The sequence below is a fragment of the Sitophilus oryzae genome, unplaced genomic scaffold (assembly GCF_002938485.1).
Source record: "Sitophilus oryzae breed Bouriz unplaced genomic scaffold, Soryzae_2.0 scaffold_1440_pilon_pilon, whole genome shotgun sequence".
Classification (NCBI taxonomy): Eukaryota; Metazoa; Arthropoda; class Insecta; order Coleoptera; family Curculionidae; genus Sitophilus; species Sitophilus oryzae.
The window spans coordinates 698,030-716,538 of record NW_022146105.1 but is presented as its reverse complement, the minus strand read 5'-3'; the positions used below and the strand labels follow the sequence as shown (position 1 = coordinate 716,538).

The 18,509-nt window shown below is 29.7% G+C and overlaps 3 protein-coding genes across 4 annotated transcripts; 2 read left to right on the top strand and 1 right to left on the bottom strand.

Annotated features, from left to right (window-relative positions):
* Positions 1-503: 503 nt before the first annotated feature.
* On the top strand, positions 504-5,528 carry LOC115876663 (probable peroxisomal acyl-coenzyme A oxidase 1). The gene is made up of 11 exons (XM_030892521.1): positions 504-561; positions 758-847; positions 1,100-1,259; positions 2,279-2,447; positions 2,512-2,635; positions 2,697-2,941; positions 3,045-3,205; positions 3,267-3,429; positions 3,487-3,821; positions 3,879-4,131; positions 4,186-5,528. Exons 1-11 carry the CDS (start codon positions 519-521, stop codon positions 4,444-4,446), a joined length of 2,004 nt encoding a protein of 667 aa, XP_030748381.1. The 5' UTR covers positions 504-518; the 3' UTR covers positions 4,447-5,528.
* A 1,247-nt stretch (positions 5,529-6,775) lies between these two features.
* Positions 6,776-10,081, bottom strand: LOC115876662 (bifunctional arginine demethylase and lysyl-hydroxylase PSR). 2 transcript variants are annotated; one of them, XM_030892519.1, is made up of 7 exons: positions 9,895-10,081; positions 9,390-9,748; positions 9,134-9,330; positions 8,799-9,072; positions 8,604-8,724; positions 8,382-8,539; positions 6,776-8,311 (listed from the first exon to the last, which is right to left on the bottom strand). In XM_030892519.1, exons 1-7 carry the CDS (start codon positions 9,962-9,964, stop codon positions 8,207-8,209), a joined length of 1,284 nt encoding a protein of 427 aa, XP_030748379.1. In that variant the 5' UTR covers positions 9,965-10,081; the 3' UTR covers positions 6,776-8,206. The 2 variants fall into 2 exon arrangements, with proteins under 2 accessions (XP_030748379.1, XP_030748380.1); XM_030892520.1 differs by having other exon boundaries at positions 6,776-8,306.
* A 6,577-nt stretch (positions 10,082-16,658) lies between these two features.
* On the top strand, positions 16,659-18,467 carry LOC115876660 (gamma-interferon-inducible lysosomal thiol reductase-like). Its single transcript, XM_030892517.1, has 3 exons — positions 16,659-17,155; positions 17,222-17,398; positions 17,452-18,467. The coding sequence occupies exons 1-3, from the start codon at positions 16,880-16,882 to the stop codon at positions 17,695-17,697; spliced, it is 699 nt and encodes a 232-aa protein (XP_030748377.1). The 5' UTR covers positions 16,659-16,879; the 3' UTR covers positions 17,698-18,467.
* The last annotated feature ends 42 nt before the right edge of the window (positions 18,468-18,509 follow it).

Genomic DNA, 18,509 nt, shown 5'->3' with positions numbered 1-18,509 from the left:
TTGAAACGCGCCAAATAAATTTACAAAAAAAAGCAGTATCACCTATTGCTCAAATATGAGATTAAAATAAGAATTCTATAATACTAGTACTAGCTTTATGCACTTTTTACAATATCGAAATTGCAAAAATCAATTAAAAATTTACACATAAAATTTCATATTAAATTCTAGAAAAGATAACAAGGCAATTATTTATCGTAATACCAACATGTAATATACACAATATTAAGCATCACTCTAATTTTAAATTTCTTAAAACTTTTAAACTATACCCCCATTTTAAACAACTTGCATAGCAATATTTTCTAGTAGAAATCTACAATGCTATTTTCCTTCAGTGTGCAATGCGGGTCCTCTAAACACAGATAAGTTGACGTCAGATCACATCTACAGATCACATCATTTCCATCCAATATCTTTTACATTGTGAGGAAAAGAGATAGATACAAATAGGTGTAGCTGTATAAAGAAAAAGGACAGCGTATATAAAAATATCAATTGATGTGCTGATTGTTGATATGAGGGAAGGGAAGGGGAAGGAGTACCTGTCAAAATACGTGGGTAAATAAGTGGTTTTCTTATTTTTCAAGTTTTTCTTATAACTTCTATGAAAACAGTTTAAAAAATAAGAAACTTTTCAAACTTTTTGTATTTGAAACTACATATTTGCTGGAATAGTTAAGGTTCATTTAGAATTCAAAATTACATATTATTTAAATGATGTCAGGGTCTACTAACATTAATTCTGATTTAGCAGCTGAAAGAAAAAAATGTACTTTTAAAACTGAAGAGCTAATCAATGTTTTGGATGGGGGCCCCCATAAAACAAAGGACAGAAAATTCAGGGGTAAGTTGCAGTTTTTAGAATATATTTTTACTTAAATTAATAGAAGACATTCTAATGTATATATTATTAGTTGTAGAAAGTTTAAATAATGTGTAGATTTCTCTTTAAGTATGATTTTAATTGTTAATAACTATAAATTGTTAAAACAAAGTACTAAAATAGACGCATTAAAACTTTATGGTTTTTTGTGAAAAACTTTTAATTGCTACAAAAACCGGTTTTAGTAATTCACTAAATAATTATCTATTTTAGAGAAATACTTCCTTGAAGACCCTGAACTGCAATCCAAAGTTCCTTTGGAATATCTTAGTCATAAAGAAAAGTATGAAGAAGCTGTTCGTAAAGCCTGTTTGCTTTTTAAAAAAGTTCAACAACTGCAAAATGAAGGCCGAGGTGGCATGGACAATTTTAGGTCGGTTTGGAAATAATTAATATACTTCATTAATTAATTTGATCCTTAGAGAGGGATATCAGATATTTTATCCTCATTTTTTTTCATTCCAAAATACAATTGCAAAATAATCATTGAAAGATAAAATGTAGTTGACCTTTAGTTAATAAATTAGAATCCTTTTATCAGTGAACTTTACATACTATAATTATATCCTATGAATTATTACACTGATATTATTTGCATTAACTTATGTCAGCATAATATTTTTAATATTATTTTATTTACCAGAAATGTTTTTATTTTTTTAACTCAAAATTAAAACTAATAAAATTAAATGTACATGATACAGAAATAAGGAAATTTATTGTAGAGAAATAAGGAAATTTGTTTCTATGAAATTCTCATGTCAGTCTTAAGTACCAAAAAAAGAAGTAAACATATTTTCATGATTCTCGATGTCTCGAAGAAAAAAGTATCTAAATTTTAAACTTGACATATCTCAAATAATTATTTGAGATATAACAGTCTCATGAAAATTTTCTTAAAACACTCATGTTTCTGAAGAAAACATTTTTTCTAGGACTGCTCACTGAAAAATATAGCTATTCTGAGACTGAGAAAAATAAATAAATGTATTTTTATGAGACTTACATATCTCACAAAATAAATACTTATGTTTCTGAGACTCTCATATCTCAAAGAATAATAGTAATTTTTTTTGAGAGTCTCTCATTTCATATAGAGATACATAAATATTTCATGTCTGTCTTAGAAAAATAATTAAACTTATTTCCCCAAAATCTCATTTTTCTAAGAAAAAAGTGATCCTTTATCTGAAAATCTCATCTCACAGAGAAATATGAAACTATCAATTTTGTCTCCTGTCTCAGGAAATAAAAATATATTTATGAGAATACCATATCTTCAAAAATAAGTAATAGTTATTTTTCTGAGATTCTAATGTCTCAAAAAAAGAAAAGCTTCTCTGAGAGTCTCTCATCTCGCAGAGAACTGTTATTTATGGGTTAACATTTTAGGGAAGTTTTGGGTGGGCAGTTGGGATCTGCCATACTAGGAGATGGAAATCCCTTAACTTTGCATTATGTAATGTTCATTCCAACTATAATGGGACAAGGTAACTTTGAACAACAGGCTGAGTGGATACAGAAAGCTTGGGAATGTAGTATTATTGGAACTTATGCACAAGTAATGCTCTCTTAGTGAAGTAGGTATACTATATTCATAATTTTGATAAATAATATTGTTTTAGACCGAGTTAGGTCATGGAACCTTTATCAGAGGGTTAGAAACTAGAGCTGTATATGATTCCAAAACAGAAGAATTTGTTTTGAACAGCCCCTCACTTACTGCTTATAAATGGTGGCCAGGAGGATGTAAGTGTTCAATGTAAGAAAACCAGAAAAGTAGTTTTAAAGCATTACCAATTTATTCTAGTGGGTCATTCTGCAAATTATGCAGTTGTAGTTGCACAGTTATATACAAAAGGACAATGTCATGGTATTCATCCATTTATAGTACAGTTAAGAGATGAAGAAACTCATGTACCATTACCTGGAATTAAAATTGGTGAAATAGGTTGCAAACTAGGCATGAACAGCACAAACAATGGCTATTTGGGTTTTGAAAATGTCAGAATACCAAGAACAAATATGTTAATGAAAAATAACAAAGTATTACCCGTAAGTTAATTAAAAAATTTAATACTAAAAAATGCTGTTAAGAGAGATTAGAAGATGTTAAGATTATTATTAAGGTTTAAGATTATTATTAATTACATTTTAGGATGGCACCTATCAAAGCTCTCCAAGTAGTAAACTGACATATGGTACAATGATTTTTGTTAGAGTAGTTTTGGTACAAGATGCTGCAACTTATTTAAAAAAATCAGTTACTATTGCCACAAGATACAGTGCAGTTAGAAGACAGTGTCAAATTAAAGCCGAGTAAGAAAAATTAGATTTAGTGCCTGATATTTGACTGTGTCATTTTTCTTAATTTATTTAGAGAACCTGAGACACAAATCCTAAATTATGTAACTCAACAACATAAAATATTCCCGAATATTGCTACTTGTTTTGCATTCCAATACGCTGCCAATTGGCTTTGGGACATTTATAATGAAGTTAATTCTCAGTTAGAGACTGGACAATTAGATAATTTACCTGAGGTATATAATTGCCACAAAGAAACATCAAATCAAGAATATATTGCATTCATTTTTTAGCTTCATGCAACAGCCTGCGTCCTCAAAGCTGTTAGCACTGCTGATGCAGCTGTTGGGGTTGAGATCTGTAGATTAGCCTGTGGAGGCCATGGTTATATGACGTCATCGAATTTACCATCAATATATGGTCTGGTAACAGCCATGTGCACTTATGAAGGTGAAAATACCGTTCTTCTATTACAAACGGCGAGATTTTTGGTAAAAATGTGGCAAAGTAAGAAGAATTTAACCAATCTACCCACTTTAAAATATTTGGAAACGGCCCTACACAAAACGAAACCATTTGAAAAATCTGTTGAATGGATTATTTCAGCTTTACAAACAACAGCAGCTAGGTAATAAATGTGTCTTTTAGTAATTAAACATTTTAATTATAAATTATTTTATTTCAGAAAAATTGAATTAGCCAATAACCACATAAACGATCGAATCAAGAGAGGACAGTCTTCAGAAGTAGCTTGGAATAATACGTCTATAGAACTGGTAGAAATGGCTGATATACATGGCAGGATTTTTATTGTGGACATATTTCACCAATCTATACGAAAACTACAGGTTTCTCCTGAACTAGAAATAGTTTTAAACCAACTCGATCAACTCTATGCAGTATCTCAAGCCTTAAAATTAACAGGACATCTACTTAGGGTAAGAATTTGCTCCATATATTCTACAAATATTATATAAAATGGTGTTTTGTAGTTTACAGATCTTACTGCGTCAAACATAGAAACACTTCAGAGCTGGTTAGAAGAACTTTTGGCTGCCCTTAGACCAAACGCCGTAGGTTTAGTGGATAGTTTCGATTTTCGCGACGAGGTTTTAGCCTCCGCTTTGGGTGCTTTCGATGGAAACGTTTATGAGAGGCTGTTCAGTGCCGCTCAAAAAAGTCCCCTTAACGCCGAGCCAGTAAATAAATCATTCCAACATTATTTAAAACCATTTTTGAAATCTAGTTTGTAATTTTTTCAGTGGGCTTCGCTGTTTAAAAAAATTGATGTCGTTTAGAAAAACATAGTATTTTATATATGAGGGTTTATATAATTTTATTTTTGTTGTGTTTTAGTACTTTACAGTGGCAGTCAATCAATAGTCTAAGTTTGCCACTCTATTCTACTGCTTCTTTTTTTTCATATAGTCCAAGTATATATAGACATTAATTATAATATTTTTTGAATTATATTTCACTGATGAATTAATTTTTAATTCTTCAGAAAGGAATAAAAAATCTAGTCGTGCCCAAAAATTTTTGAAGTAACATTCTCTGTATCTTTCAATATGTCTGGGACCATTGAGATTCTTAATACAGGGATAAAATAAAATTAGAGATTATATACTAGTATTTTTGTGTAGATTAAATGTTTAGTTATAATTGACAAAAACTGTTAAAAATTTATGTATTTATTAAGGTGACTTTTAAAAAAATTGTTTTTTGATTATATTTTATGATTGCTAAATAATGAGCTTCCCTGAAACTGTAGGGCTGCTTTCTATAATAACTTATATACTGTGCATCTTTCTAAATTCCAATTTTGACATTACCAAATTAAATGAACTACAAGCAAAGTGCAATATATTTTCTAAATTATTTTTTTCTAACATACTATTTAATTTCACCTGAAATGAAAAGTTTTATTAGGAATAAGTGAGTATACCTAAATTAAACATTTATTGGATTAAAATATTTCTAGATTATTAATAGAAATATCTAGATTAGTTAAATTGAAAGCAGCTCTATATTTTATTAAACTATGGTTGTAAAGTATACTATTAAATGTTTAATTCATGTCATTGTCCTATAAAATATTTATAATAGTAATTATGAGAATATAAAATGAATGAGAAAATCGCCAAATTAACGTTTCCCCAATAATTAAACCGAATTGTTTCCATTCCATAGTTACGAATGCTATTTTTTAATACATATATAATGTACTGAATGTAATTAAATTTAGGACCGACCTTAAACTGTGAGTTACGTTGACTATTATTATTAAATAGGTTTTTGTATTCCATCCATATTTTTTATAAAAAAATAATAGTAATGTTTTTTTTTCATTTTCCTTTGTTACAATTATTCTATTTGGCTTCAAATAGATAAAACTAAAATTTATAAGCCATAAAAACAATATTTTTACTGTTTGTGGCAAGATGTGGTGAGAACCAACAGCCCTAAAAGTTTTCTAAAATATACTGAAAAAATATATAAAAATTTATAATTTTTCCAAAGTTGAAATATACTTACTACCAGTAAAGTATTTACTAGACTGTTTAAAAAAATCGACTTTTTTTTCTTACCGGAAATGAAGAAAAAAAAATAGCTCTTAATATTAATACGGTTAATACTAAAAGGTGTCGCATAGGAAATTTGCATTTTCCATTTAATTAACAAAGGAAGATTTTTTTACAACTTTGGAATTTTTTAACTCTTTAACGAGTTTTCGGACAAGTACGACTTGTAGAGATTGAACGCTCTACAAAAAAGTCTCTTATAATTTTTTTATAATTTATTCGTTCTAAAATTATTCTAGTTTGGATTGATAATTAAATTTTAACATTTTTGTCAATTTTTTTTACGTAACTGTTAACTGTATGGGAAAATTTCATAGGACATTTTTGTACAGCTTTTCATTCTCTGTAAATTATCTCTATAAAAGTTTTTAATATTATGTACAGGTAAAAAGTTATCAGGTAAATAATCAATAATTCACACAATGTAATCTTAAACAATAAAAGTACGAAGTACGAATATTAAAAATAAATCAGTTTAATGCAAATAACTTAGAATCTGTAAAATATATCAAAAACTTTTATAGAATGAAAAACTCTACAAAAAATATCCTATAAAATTTTCCCATATGGTTGCGTTAAAGGATTAAAAAAAATTAAATTCATCAATCCCAATTTGACTTTGAATTATAAGAGTTACAAGAGACTTTTTTTGTAGAGCGTTCAATTCTCTATAAGAATATGATTCGACCCGACTAGTCCGAAAACTCTTAAAGAGTTAAAAAACTCCAATTTTGTAACACAAAAATTCCCATGTTAATCAAATGGAAAATCGAAATTTCCGATGCGGTACCTTTTAATATTAAGAGCTCAAACTTTGACAGTATTTTTTTATCATTTCCAACATTTTCGATGTAATTTAAAAAAATATTCGATTTTTTTAATCAGTCTAGTATTTACATTTATTTAAGACACAGGGTGTCTTAAATAAATGTAAATCAATATTTTGAAACTAAATAAAGGTATAGGTATTTTAAGATTTTTTAAATAGAAAAAGTGTATATTATTTTTATATAATCTTTATTAACAGGAGAGATACATATCTTAAAAGGCACAACAATATAGTTACAGAATAATGTATGTATTTATTATTTTGTATGGACCACAGACTATTATACTATTTTTTTTTAATTCCCTATTACATCGACTTTTGATTTTGTATATTATTTTCTAAAATAAGAATATTTGCTTCTTCAACAGCAATTTGTTCTGTGTTGGCAGTGGGCATATAATACAAATGAGATGTAGATTAGAAATATATGTGTGATTTCACAATTGTAAAACAGACAAAAATTTTATTACTGAAACAATGAGAATCGTTATCACGTCCATATCACAGAACTACTATAATATTGGTGTTTTTACATTCCTTTGTAACATTATTCATAAAAAACCCAGACTGAAAATACCAGAATACAAAAAAAAATAGCTTTGGAGCACCCTAAAAGAAAAGGAGAGCTCTACCAAAATGGTGCTTTAAGAACTAAATTACACTATAAAAGTCAGTTATACGGTAATAAAAATAATTGCAGCTATACTATAACATCAATTATTGTAACCATGTATATTTCGGTATTTTCACTCAAGGACAAAAACCCATGCTTGACGGGTAGAATCACATTAATTTTTAAAAAAATATATCAAGCATAGGGTCAAAACAATAACATTAAAAGGCACATTCTTAAATCAGAGCTTTCTATAAAAATGTGATCCTTTTATCAATATTTAAATAAACTAATTTTTATAGAAACGTACATATATAGGCACATCTTTATTGTCTAAGCAATAATACTGATATAAATTATACATTAAATTTAGTCAAAAATCTGAACCAAATGTTGCATTACAAAATAGATAAAATGCTATAGAATCTATATGAAAATATGTTTGGCTAAATCGCTGTTTTATAGACCCAATTTAACTGGAAAAATTATTAAAGTGACTTTAAATTAATAATTAAAGTGACTTTAAAATAAAGATAAAGATAAATAAAGATAGATGAAAGAAGTACCCATAATGTTAACAAATTAATTCATTAATTATAGCAATCATTAACAAATATGTAGTTTATGACTTTAATTGTACAAACGAAAACTTTTCTTGTACCCCTAAATGTGAAGACTATTTAGGTGAGGCAACTAACTATCAATATTCTGTAAATGATATTGGCCAGCTTAAATAATCATTCACACTGTTTTTGGTAAGAAAAGACTAGCTGGTATATAACAAAACAAATTAAACAAAACATGCTTCCACATTTTTCCCATTATTGTAAACCTACGCTAAAATCTAAAAAAGTTATGAAAAAATATTTTTTTATATCACCTACATATTCAGTTTATTTTTATTTTAGAAAAATATGTGGAAACATGTTAAATAAACCAATAAATTCTTGATAATAAATAAAAAAAAGTATATATTATATATTATTATTCTATAACTTCACTAAGGGGCTTTTGCTATCGCTACTTGTTACTGTTTCAAGGGATACGGAAGCTCTTGGATTTACTCTATTTATCCACTGTGGATGTTCACTATTCTAAGAAATAATATTTATAAATAAGAAAATATACTGACAAAGAGCAGTTTTCAAATCAAATATTACTTACGCTCTTCTTCTTTTTATTCCTTTCAGATTCATTCTCAGATTTTTTTCTCTTTTTCTTTGCAGTTAAAGATTCTTGACCACTGTCATTATCCTCAGAATCAGAACTATCCGAATCTGAACTAGAACTGGCTGAATTACTTGAACTGTCCGAGGCCACACCTAAAATGTTAATATTTGTACAAGTGTGGATATTTGAAGAACCAAAATTTCCAACAGTTAGTACCTGAAGGCTGTTCTAAATTTATTCTATCAGCAAAAGCTGCTAAATTTGGCTCCTTTACACGCAACACCTTAAGCCATTTTTTCGACAGCTTTGGTCTACCTCTTGCTGTTTTATGCCATACCTAAAAAAATATAATCCGATGTTAAAATTATTTTCATCATAAAATGGATAACAAAGTAATTTATTACTACTTACAACAGGAAAATTGGTTCTACTGCAAAAGTTTTGTGTAACAGCAATTGTTGTATCTAAGTTTAAAACTACATGCCACCAGCCTCCAGGAACAAATACTGTCTCTCCAGGTTTTTGTAAAATCTCAATAGGTTTGCAGTTCTCTGGCCAAGTGGATTCTTTCGTTTTTGGATAAATAATACTGAACCAGGTTATTGCTTCATCTCTTTGCTTTCCACCTAAACTACCAGTTACTTTAAGCAGCTCTTTTGGTGTATGAGTTGGAAACAAACACCATCTAAAATATTGCCACAAATAATTTTTATATTTTTACTAAAAAAAATATTCAAAAAAAATACCTTTTATGACCCACAACCAAGGCGTTCCAGGCACTTGTACCAAGTGGGTCTATATGAATTCCAGTACCAGATCTGGCAGGGCCCATCACAAACCATCTATAAGGTGGTCTGCGGCTCTCACCTGAATATTTAAATAAATCATCTCTAAAATATAATGGCACTTCATAGTCTTCTAAAAGTTTTCTTCTACGGCGATGCTAAAAGAAAATTGAGCTAAATATTTTCTGAATCTTGAATTTTTGATTTTGTAGGTTACCTCGCCAAAACTGCTATCAAAAATATATAAAGGGCTATCGTCTTTTGTACTGAGCATATACTGAATATAGTATTTCATCTTCATTTTCACGCTGTAACCTTCGTTATCTTCGCCACATTTAAATTTTTGGTTTCTATACTTTTTGGTTAATTTCTGTAAAGTCCACTTGTGGTTGGCCCTCCAACTGTTTTGGCAGCCAGTTATAACTACTGGTTTATATAGCAATTCGTAGTTCGAAATAAATTCTCGTTGAGATACCTTGGACTGATCTATTCGATCACAATTATCTACAAAGTTGTGGAACCTTTCAAAGTCATTCGCATAATTTTCAATGTACCAAGATTTTTTGGTGTTTAACTCTAAAAAACAATAGTATTAACTTTATCTAATAGTATAACACGTATGTATTTTATTAATGAATAACTAGTCCTAATAAATTAATACAAATAAGAAATAACGGCATTTTTTGTTGGTAGTCTTATTTTGAGGTTAAATTAATACTGACCGGGTCTGGCTTTCTTTTTTACTTCTTTTATACGTTTTCGTGCTCTATGAGCGAATTCAAGATTATCCATTAGTTAAACTCAAAATAAAAATAAAATAAACTTTCACTAAATAAAAAAAAACGTCTAAAATTTAACACAAGTTACCAAACTACAAATTTCACAAATTATTTCACATTTGACAATTTCAAATTCGGGCAGTGACATCGAATTTGTAGAAATCTATTCTAATAAAATTTAGTACCAAATTTTGCCGTTCTAAACCTCAGAAACAATAGCGCCACCATAGCACCACTGATAATTTATTTAGCGTACCAAAATCTAACATTTGATGATTGACAAGTGATTTTTGTTAAATGTATAGAAATATTTACTACATCGGAGATGGACAACTACCCTCTGTAAAAGACAATATCTGTCTCAGATAATGGCTTTTGCGTATGATGAGTTGTAACTCAAGGAAAAAGGGCATATAGGACATGCGACCTAATGACTAAAGAATACTTAGTCATTGTGCGCGTTCAGGGACGGTCAGTGGCTGAGTAAGCGATTTCCCTAAACGGTCTCTTTTTACATGCAAAAACAGTCAGCCGCTGAGCAAAATTCTCAGCGGTCGATCAGCCGCTGTGTTCCCTGAACGCGCACATTAGTTGTAAAGTATTCTTCAGGAGTGATAAAGTATTCTTTAGTCATTGTACGCGTTCAGGGAACACAGCGGCTGACTGTTTTTGTGTGCAAAAAGCATAGAGAAATGTAAAATAAATTATTATTATTATTTTAGTTACTCCCATATAATCAACTACATCTACACCCATTACATATCTACATCTAATAAAGTTATATTGTTATTCACCCTTTTATATGTTAAGGCCATTATAAATGGCAACTGTTCCTGATTCCTCTCATAAGTATATATTATAAACTTCACATTTTTTCATCGTAAAAAAAATAGTTCAGTAATTTCTAAGACAATTCGCTTCTTCATGTATCTCTATTCATATATCTACTGATAAGTCTATTTATCGGTCCCTTCCTAGACAGTCTGTTCTTTGGCAATAAGGGTATAAGGTCCTTTCAAGAGTATTATTTCTTAAACAATTATGGCAGAAGAATAAAATTGTTAGTAATGATAATAATTACAAGCATTAAAAAAATAAGTATTTAAGTATAGGTTGACTCCTACAAAGTAGCCGTCGTAACCTGCCAAATAAAATAAATTCTTAGAGAATATAGTAAACTGAAGAAATTACAATGAGAAAAATACACTTACTTACCTCTCTACCTTAACAAATATTTGTTTAAATCTCCACTCTTCTTCCAGGGACCCTCATTATTTCACTCCCGAAAATTCAACAAATAACAGTTTAACTTATACGTAATAACTACCTTATTCACTTGCCTTAATACAACTCCGTCTTCTTCATGGAGTCCAGGAGGAGATGAATAGACATTGAATAATTTTAAATAAACTTATAATTTTATGTAAAATTTTTTTGCAATATATATTCTCATGAATGTTATCATCATCATTATATCATTTACCTTATCCCGACCGTTTTCATGATCTACCCATTTCTTATTATTCTTCTTGAATATTATGTTAATTATTTAATTCCTTCTTTATATTTATTTTTACTTCGGTTCTTATAATGCGGTGATCGCTTCGATACTATCCAGAATCTGTTTAATACACTTTTACGTCTTTGATTACGTCTTTTCTATTGCTAATTATGAAATCCATTGCGTTTTTGGTTTTATTACCTGGACTCGTCCATGTCCACTTTTTGCTATTTCTTTTTCTTGAAGAAGGTGTTCATTATATTATAAATTGTTGTGCTGTGCGAAATCTATCAGTGTATCACCTCTTTCGTTTTGGCTTCCCAATCCATGATAGCTGACTGCAGTTTCCGCTTCATCTTATCTGTTACCAATTTTGGCATTAAATCTCCAATTTGTTTCAATTTTGTAGAGCAGTGGTTCAGTCATGAACGTTAACAATTTAATAAATATCATATATTAGATTTTAATATTATACTACTGATGTATGTATAGCTATTTAAATTTAAAAACAACACAAGCTAGTTAGTTGGTTAATTACCCATTTGCTCTCTGGTAGTTATATTAAAAAATTGCAAAAATGGTTTTTGCAATTTTTCACTAACGATTTTAAATTTAGATGATGAAAAATAATGAATATTGAGAATTTGCTTTCTTGTTATAATATCTATAAAATATTTAGTTATATTTATTTATTATATGTCGATTCGCCTCCTCCATGACTTATTTGCTTCGTGAGGGCTCATAAGGGGGACATTAGTCCCCTTAGAGATCAGCTACACCTTCTCGTTTGCTTCCGTGAGGACTCGATTCGAAACGATATTAACGACATGACATCTTCCCTAAAAACTTTCCTAATAATCGCGCATATGCAATACTATCCTCGATGAATGTGAATCCCGGCAAATCTTGCCTTAATACCCATAAAAGTCGAACTGATCCTAACAAGAAGACATCTTCCCTAAAAACTTTTCTAATAATGACGCAGATGCAATACTACCTCCGATAGATGTTATCCCCGCAAATCTTGCCTTAATACCCATAAAAGTTGAACTGATCCTAACAAGATGACATCTTCCCTATTAACTTTCCTGATAATCGCCCAGATGCAATACTATCTCCGATGGATGTCATCCCGGCAAATCTTATTGCCCTAATACCTATAAAATTTGGACCGATCCTATCAAGATGACATCTTCCCTAAAAACTTTTCTAATAATGGCGCATTCCAAATACTATCTCCGATATAATTTTGTCTTAATACCTATAAAATACAAACCGATCCTAAGAAAATGACATCTTATCTAAAAACTTCTCTAATAATCGCGCATTTGCAATACTATCTCCGTTAGATGTCATCCCTGCAAATCTTGCCTTAATAACGATAAAATTCGAACCGATCATAACAAAATGACATCTTTTCTACAACCTTAAACCATGCCGATTCGTTTTCTCTATTGCTTCGTGAGGACTCATAAGGGGGACGTTAGCCCCCTTAGAGTTCGACCCACACCTAGAGATGTCTGAAACAAATAATTAACATAAAACATTCATAACGAACCTCGACCGACAGCAAAAAAAAGCTGTTTAGTTTTTCGAATAATTCCAACTTGAGTAACGCACATCTAAGAGGGTCCCATATTCACTATTAGGTACTCGCGAAGACGGACTATAACTAAACTAGAGGACTAGCACTAACCTGAAACAATAGGGAACATTCGTTAGTTGGAAATAAAAATTATTGAGACAATCGTATAACATACCTCATTAAATCTCGTTCTGGGTTTTAACCCTAGGTAGTGGTAGTATTGTCCCCAAAATCTTCGTTCTAGGGCAGCATCACTCGTAGTACATCATCAGGAAGTGCTTTAGGCTTCAAGGACAAACCTTTATGAGATTAATTTATTTATAATTTCTTTACATTCCATCATTTCGCTAATACTAAAATCGAGGCATCCTAACTTTTAATAAATGCAAATATTTTGAAAACCATTCACCGTATCGAACTAAACTAGCTTTTTATATCATTTGTTGATATTACTGGTATAAGTAAGTAAGGTAAGTACAGAAGAAAATCAACAATTTCTCATTAAACGAAACTTAGAAACTACCTAGATACATATTTTAGGACTTACCTATGTATAAGTACTGCGAAAATACCGATGGTCCACATTCTGTGTATTACAAAACGAAGACTGTTCATTAATCTACACTTCCTTAAGGAATTTAAGATATGTAATTACATTTTTGAGCTTAGATCAGGAAAATATTAGGCTTTCGAAACGCGACGATTTGAAAGGACGCTTATATCTACAATATGGCGACCCTAGCGGAAAACAAATGAAGACGATATTACTGAAGCGACATCTACTGAGAACTACCAAACGTTTCCTATTATTTTATTTGTATTACTAGTTGCAGGCTTATAGAAATAGATATGAAATTTTTATTCTGTACTGTTCTTAAATTACTAAATATACTACTATATTACTACTATATTATAAAATTGAAATAAATTAGCAGCGCAAAACAAATATGTGTTTTAAAATGTAATTTGGGCATATTTAAAATTAAATTCTTGGAGAAACTCTTACTCTATATCTCTGGGATAGTATTAATTCTAAGGATATAGATGTCGCTAAAAGACATATAGAGTTCTTTTGTTTTATGTCAAGTCGCCATATTGTAGTGCGAATTCAAATCAACGTCTCAAAAACTAAATAATTTTTGAAATTATAGTGTTAAAAATAGCTAAGTTTTCTAAATTCGAATTAGAAGAGTATATTATATATTCATCTATGCTTTGCGATACACAGAATCTTGAATATCGCTATATCCGCTATTATATTTTGATCACAAACGCGCCGCGACCAGGATGGACGTAGGGCAAATACTTCCATTTATGTTGAACTTCGAAAAGTTCATCATGATTTTCCAGATTTGTTTGATTTGGATATGTTTTTCATGAATTAAGTATATAAACTCTGAACTGTGCTACCTAAATGTTTGTCTTTCGAGATTTTCATTTGAGGGCATGGTCAGCCCTCCTGGTAGATCCTGTGTATCCTTCGGTTCGCGAGTGATGGAAAACGCGTTTCTCATATTCGGTAGATCGCGATTTGATAGCCACCAATAATTTATCATCAAAGTGATTACTACAATACTTCACCTTTATGTTGACCAGGTGAGCACATTTGATTACATAAAACGTTGAATCAAAATGTTTTATACTCAAGCAGCTTATCTTTGGCAATCAAAAAAAAATGTTATGTTTCCCATAAGAATTGTTTATCTACTCTTGTTTATTTACACAAAGCAAGCTTTATCATAAAATTTTATTACCATACATATTGTTTATTATATTTAGTTCAATCATTTTTTGTTTTTTTCTCTATATAATGAAAGTATGTAAATGTTTTGTAATGGTATTTTTTTGCAGAACAGCTATACTCATATAGGAGCAGGTAGCTGCCAGGTTGTAAATATGTATATTATACTTAACCCAGTAACTTTGGATCAACTTCGACGTAAGAATGAAAAAAAAAATCCAGATAAAACTTTTCACACTGAAGAAATAACAAGCCCATCCAAGAATTTATTCATGGATATGAATGGTGATTTTTATTGTTAAATATAAACAAACATAACGTAACTGCCTCAAAATAATGTTTGACCTCAGTATTTTTTTGTTGAAAGTCTAAGAAAAAGAAATAGTCTAAAGTTATTGGGTTAATATGGATACATGGACCCTGAGAAAATCAGCAGCTGTCCATGTTTAGGTAAGTTCTAAAAATTGCTACCGTACCATGATCGAAAAAGAAAACGGCGTCCACTTGGCTTGGAAATGATGATCGATGATATTCCCCTTGGAATTTTACATATAAAATTACATCGATCTTTAGTTTCATACCATCTCTAACGTTGTTTTTTTATTATCGTATGATATATTGATTGCAAACCTTTATAAACATTTTCCTCTATGATTTTGTGTATCCTGGAACAACTACTGTGCCAATTAACAGCTAGATGTTGGATCTTCATACTGTGAAGGTACTGTATGATCGAACAAAAACGGCGTCAAGTTGGCTTGAAAATTACGATAGATGATATTTCCCATCAAATTTTACATACAGAATGACAGCGATCTTCATTTCCAAGCCAGTTTGATTCCGATTTTTTCTCGGTCGTATGGTACTGAAAAAAATCTAAAAAAAAGTTCTACTTAGCTCTTAGCTAATGTTTAATTTTTTTGTGCAGGGCATGCAGTAGTAGTGCACGTACAGGTAAGTTCTTTTAAAATTATTAAGAATAAATACAATGAAGAAAAATTAATTAGCTGATATATAATCACATTGGATCTTCATACTGTGAAGGTACTGTATGATCGAACAAAAACGGCGTCAAGTTGGCTTGAAAATTACGATAGATGATATTTCCCATCAAATTTTACATACAGAATGACAGCGATCTTCATTTCCAAGCCAGTTTGATTCCGATTTTTTCTCGGTCGTATGGTACTGAAAAAAATCTAAAAAAAAGTTCTACTTAGCTCTTAGCTAATGTTTAATTTTTTTGTGCAGGGCATGCAGTAGTAGTGCACGTACAGGTAAGTTCTTTTAAAATTATTAAGAATAAATACAATGAAGAAAAATTAATTAGCTGATATATAATTTTACCGTATGATCGAAAAAAAAAGGCATCAGGGTTGGCTTGAAAATGAAGATCCCTGTCATGTTAAATGTAAAATTGTAGGTGTTTTTTCAATCATATGGTACATCACGTATAATATATTGTTTTTATTCAGTGTATATCATAGTTTTATTCCTTTTTAGCTGAAACTTTTGTATACCTTTAACAATAATTCTAAATTCTCAATTACCAGTTTATATAATATATTATTGATAATCGATATATCTATCAATTCTTTTCTTTTTATCGTTTTTTTCTCTCTTTATTATGTATAGAGTGGCATACTGAACGATTTCATAATGGTATAACAAAAAGTTTTTAATTATTCATAACAATAATACAGTAATAATATTTATTTAATCGAAATGAACCTAATTAGCCTAATTCCATCTTCTAACAGTGAAATAAGTTGAAATAAGTGTGTTGGTTTATTTCACTGAATTCTAATTCACACCCGACATCACAGACAACCAGAGATACTTCGATTACTACAGAACAGCAATATTTGAATTTGACATGACCTTCTGGATACATAACCTAAGTTTTTTCTCTCTTGCAACAAAAGTCAATACAAGTTAAAAATCGGTATTAAAATATAAAAGTGCTTTAAAAATTGCTACTTAAGATATGTTTGAAAATTTGGATTAATTAAGGTTGTACTGCATAAACTTCGTGCTTGAAGAAAATACCTTTTTGAACTTGGACAATGTATTTATTAAGTTTGTAAAATTTTAAATCAGCATGAACCCAAAGTACTCGAAAACTTTAGTAATTCTAGTGATGATAATAATACTTTACAAGGCTTTTACTTCGTATATATTCCCAGGAAAGCCCCCAATAGAGCAAATAATAATTCGGGATGAATCGGGCAAAGAAACTGAAAAAGTAAAAATATCTGTTTATTATGAAGCTCTATGTCCAGATTCGAAATTCTTTATTATCTATCAACTTGTTCCTGTATTCGAGAGGTTGAAGGATTTTTTAATTATTGATTTGGTTCCTTATGGAAAAGCCCAGGTAATATAAATACAGTCATACATTACTTTGTCCGTTAATAAATAAAATATTAAAACATAATTATAGACTACTGTAGATGATAATGGTAATATTGAATTTATTTGCCAACATGATCACGTGGAATGCTATGCAAACAAAATACATGCATGTGTAATTGATCAAGTTGAGGATGTAGAGAACCAACTTAAATATATTGCGTGTATGATTACTGACAATATGGTACCTGAAGATGCTGGCAAAAGGGTATGTAATTATAGTGAAAAAAATTATATATCTATACTATGCAGTAATTTTAGTGTGGACATGAACACAACATAGATTTTGCACCTGTAAATAAATGTGCTACTGAACAAAAGGGTTCTATACTCTTAAAGAAATTTGGAGAAAGGACCCATGATCTCAGTCCCAGAGTGAAGTTTGTTCCGACAATTGAATTAAATGAAAGTCAAACTTTTGAATCACAAGCTTCCATATTAAAAGATTTGTTAAGGGCAGTGTGTAATGTGTATCAAACCAAACCTGAAGTCTGCACGAATTTGTAGATACTTAAAAGGCAGCGACTGAAATGACATATTTATTTAAATTATTAATCTATTTGAGTAGAAAACTCATTTTTAAAATATTTCTCTCTTTTATTTTGTTACTATTTGTTTTTGAAATAGAAATGAAGAAATCATGACAAGCATAGCTTTCTTTAATACTGGTCCTACAGGTATAAATTTCTGATGTTTCAAGTAATAATCTTAATTATGCCATAATGGTGTGTTAGTGAATTGATCCATTTATTGGCAAAATTTGTATACACTAAGATCTAAATGCATTTTTTTTTAATAAAATTTGTGGACAGTAATTATCTGTGGACATCTAATCTTAATATTACTTTTTTTTAAGCTTCTTTCAGATTATATGACAAAAAATTTACCTTTTCTATACTTTTAGATTAAATAATAATTTATACTATTTCGTTCCTTTTCCGTAAGCTGAAACATATTGTTAAAATATTTTATTTATTATATAAAAATGGCATTTATCTGTTAACAGTAAGCCTATAAAATTTAGTTCTCATATAAATAATTCTAGTTGTGAGTGTATAGCAAAACTGTCTTAAAATATCATCCTATCAAAAAATCATTTAATATTTATTAGATAAGTATTAATGAGTAATATTTGAAGAAAATTAGTATTTCTTGTCTAAAAAACTTATTTCAATGGAATTATAAATTCTTTTAGTCATGTTATATTTAGAGCGTATGATACAATATTCTCAAGAATGTGATTTAGGAATATTCTACCATGACAGCGAGTCTGCTACCTACATGTCTTAAAAAAATACCCAGTTTAATAAATAGAGAAA

What these genes read in the sequence shown, in the direction of transcription:
- LOC115876663 (XM_030892521.1), top strand. Translation starts at nt 519, where the DNA reads ATGAGGGAAGGGAAGGGGAAGGAGTACCTGTCAAAATACGTGG. An exon ending in TAAATGGTGGCCAGGAGGAT is followed by an intron (nt 2,636 to 2,696) that starts GTAAGTGTTCAA and finishes AATTTATTCTAG; the next exon opens with TGGGTCATTCTGCAAATTAT. An exon ending in AAAATAACAAAGTATTACCC is followed by an intron (nt 2,942 to 3,044) that starts GTAAGTTAATTA and finishes ATTACATTTTAG; the next exon opens with GATGGCACCTATCAAAGCTC.
- LOC115876660 (XM_030892517.1), top strand. Translation starts at nt 16,880, where the DNA reads ATGAACCCAAAGTACTCGAAAACTTTAGTAATTCTAGTGATGATAATA. An exon ending in TTCCTTATGGAAAAGCCCAG is followed by an intron (nt 17,156 to 17,221) that starts GTAATATAAATA and finishes ACATAATTATAG; the next exon opens with ACTACTGTAGATGATAATGG. An exon ending in CTGAAGATGCTGGCAAAAGG is followed by an intron (nt 17,399 to 17,451) that starts GTATGTAATTAT and finishes CAGTAATTTTAG; the next exon opens with TGTGGACATGAACACAACAT.
- LOC115876662 (XM_030892519.1), bottom strand. Translation starts at nt 9,964, where the DNA reads ATGGATAATCTTGAATTCGCTCATAGAGCACGAAAACGTATAAAAGAA. An exon ending in GTAGAACCAATTTTCCTGTT is followed by an intron (nt 8,725 to 8,798) that starts GTAAGTAGTAAT and finishes ATATTTTTTTAG; the next exon opens with GTATGGCATAAAACAGCAAG. An exon ending in AAATTTAGAACAGCCTTCAG is followed by an intron (nt 8,540 to 8,603) that starts GTACTAACTGTT and finishes TTAACATTTTAG; the next exon opens with GTGTGGCCTCGGACAGTTCA.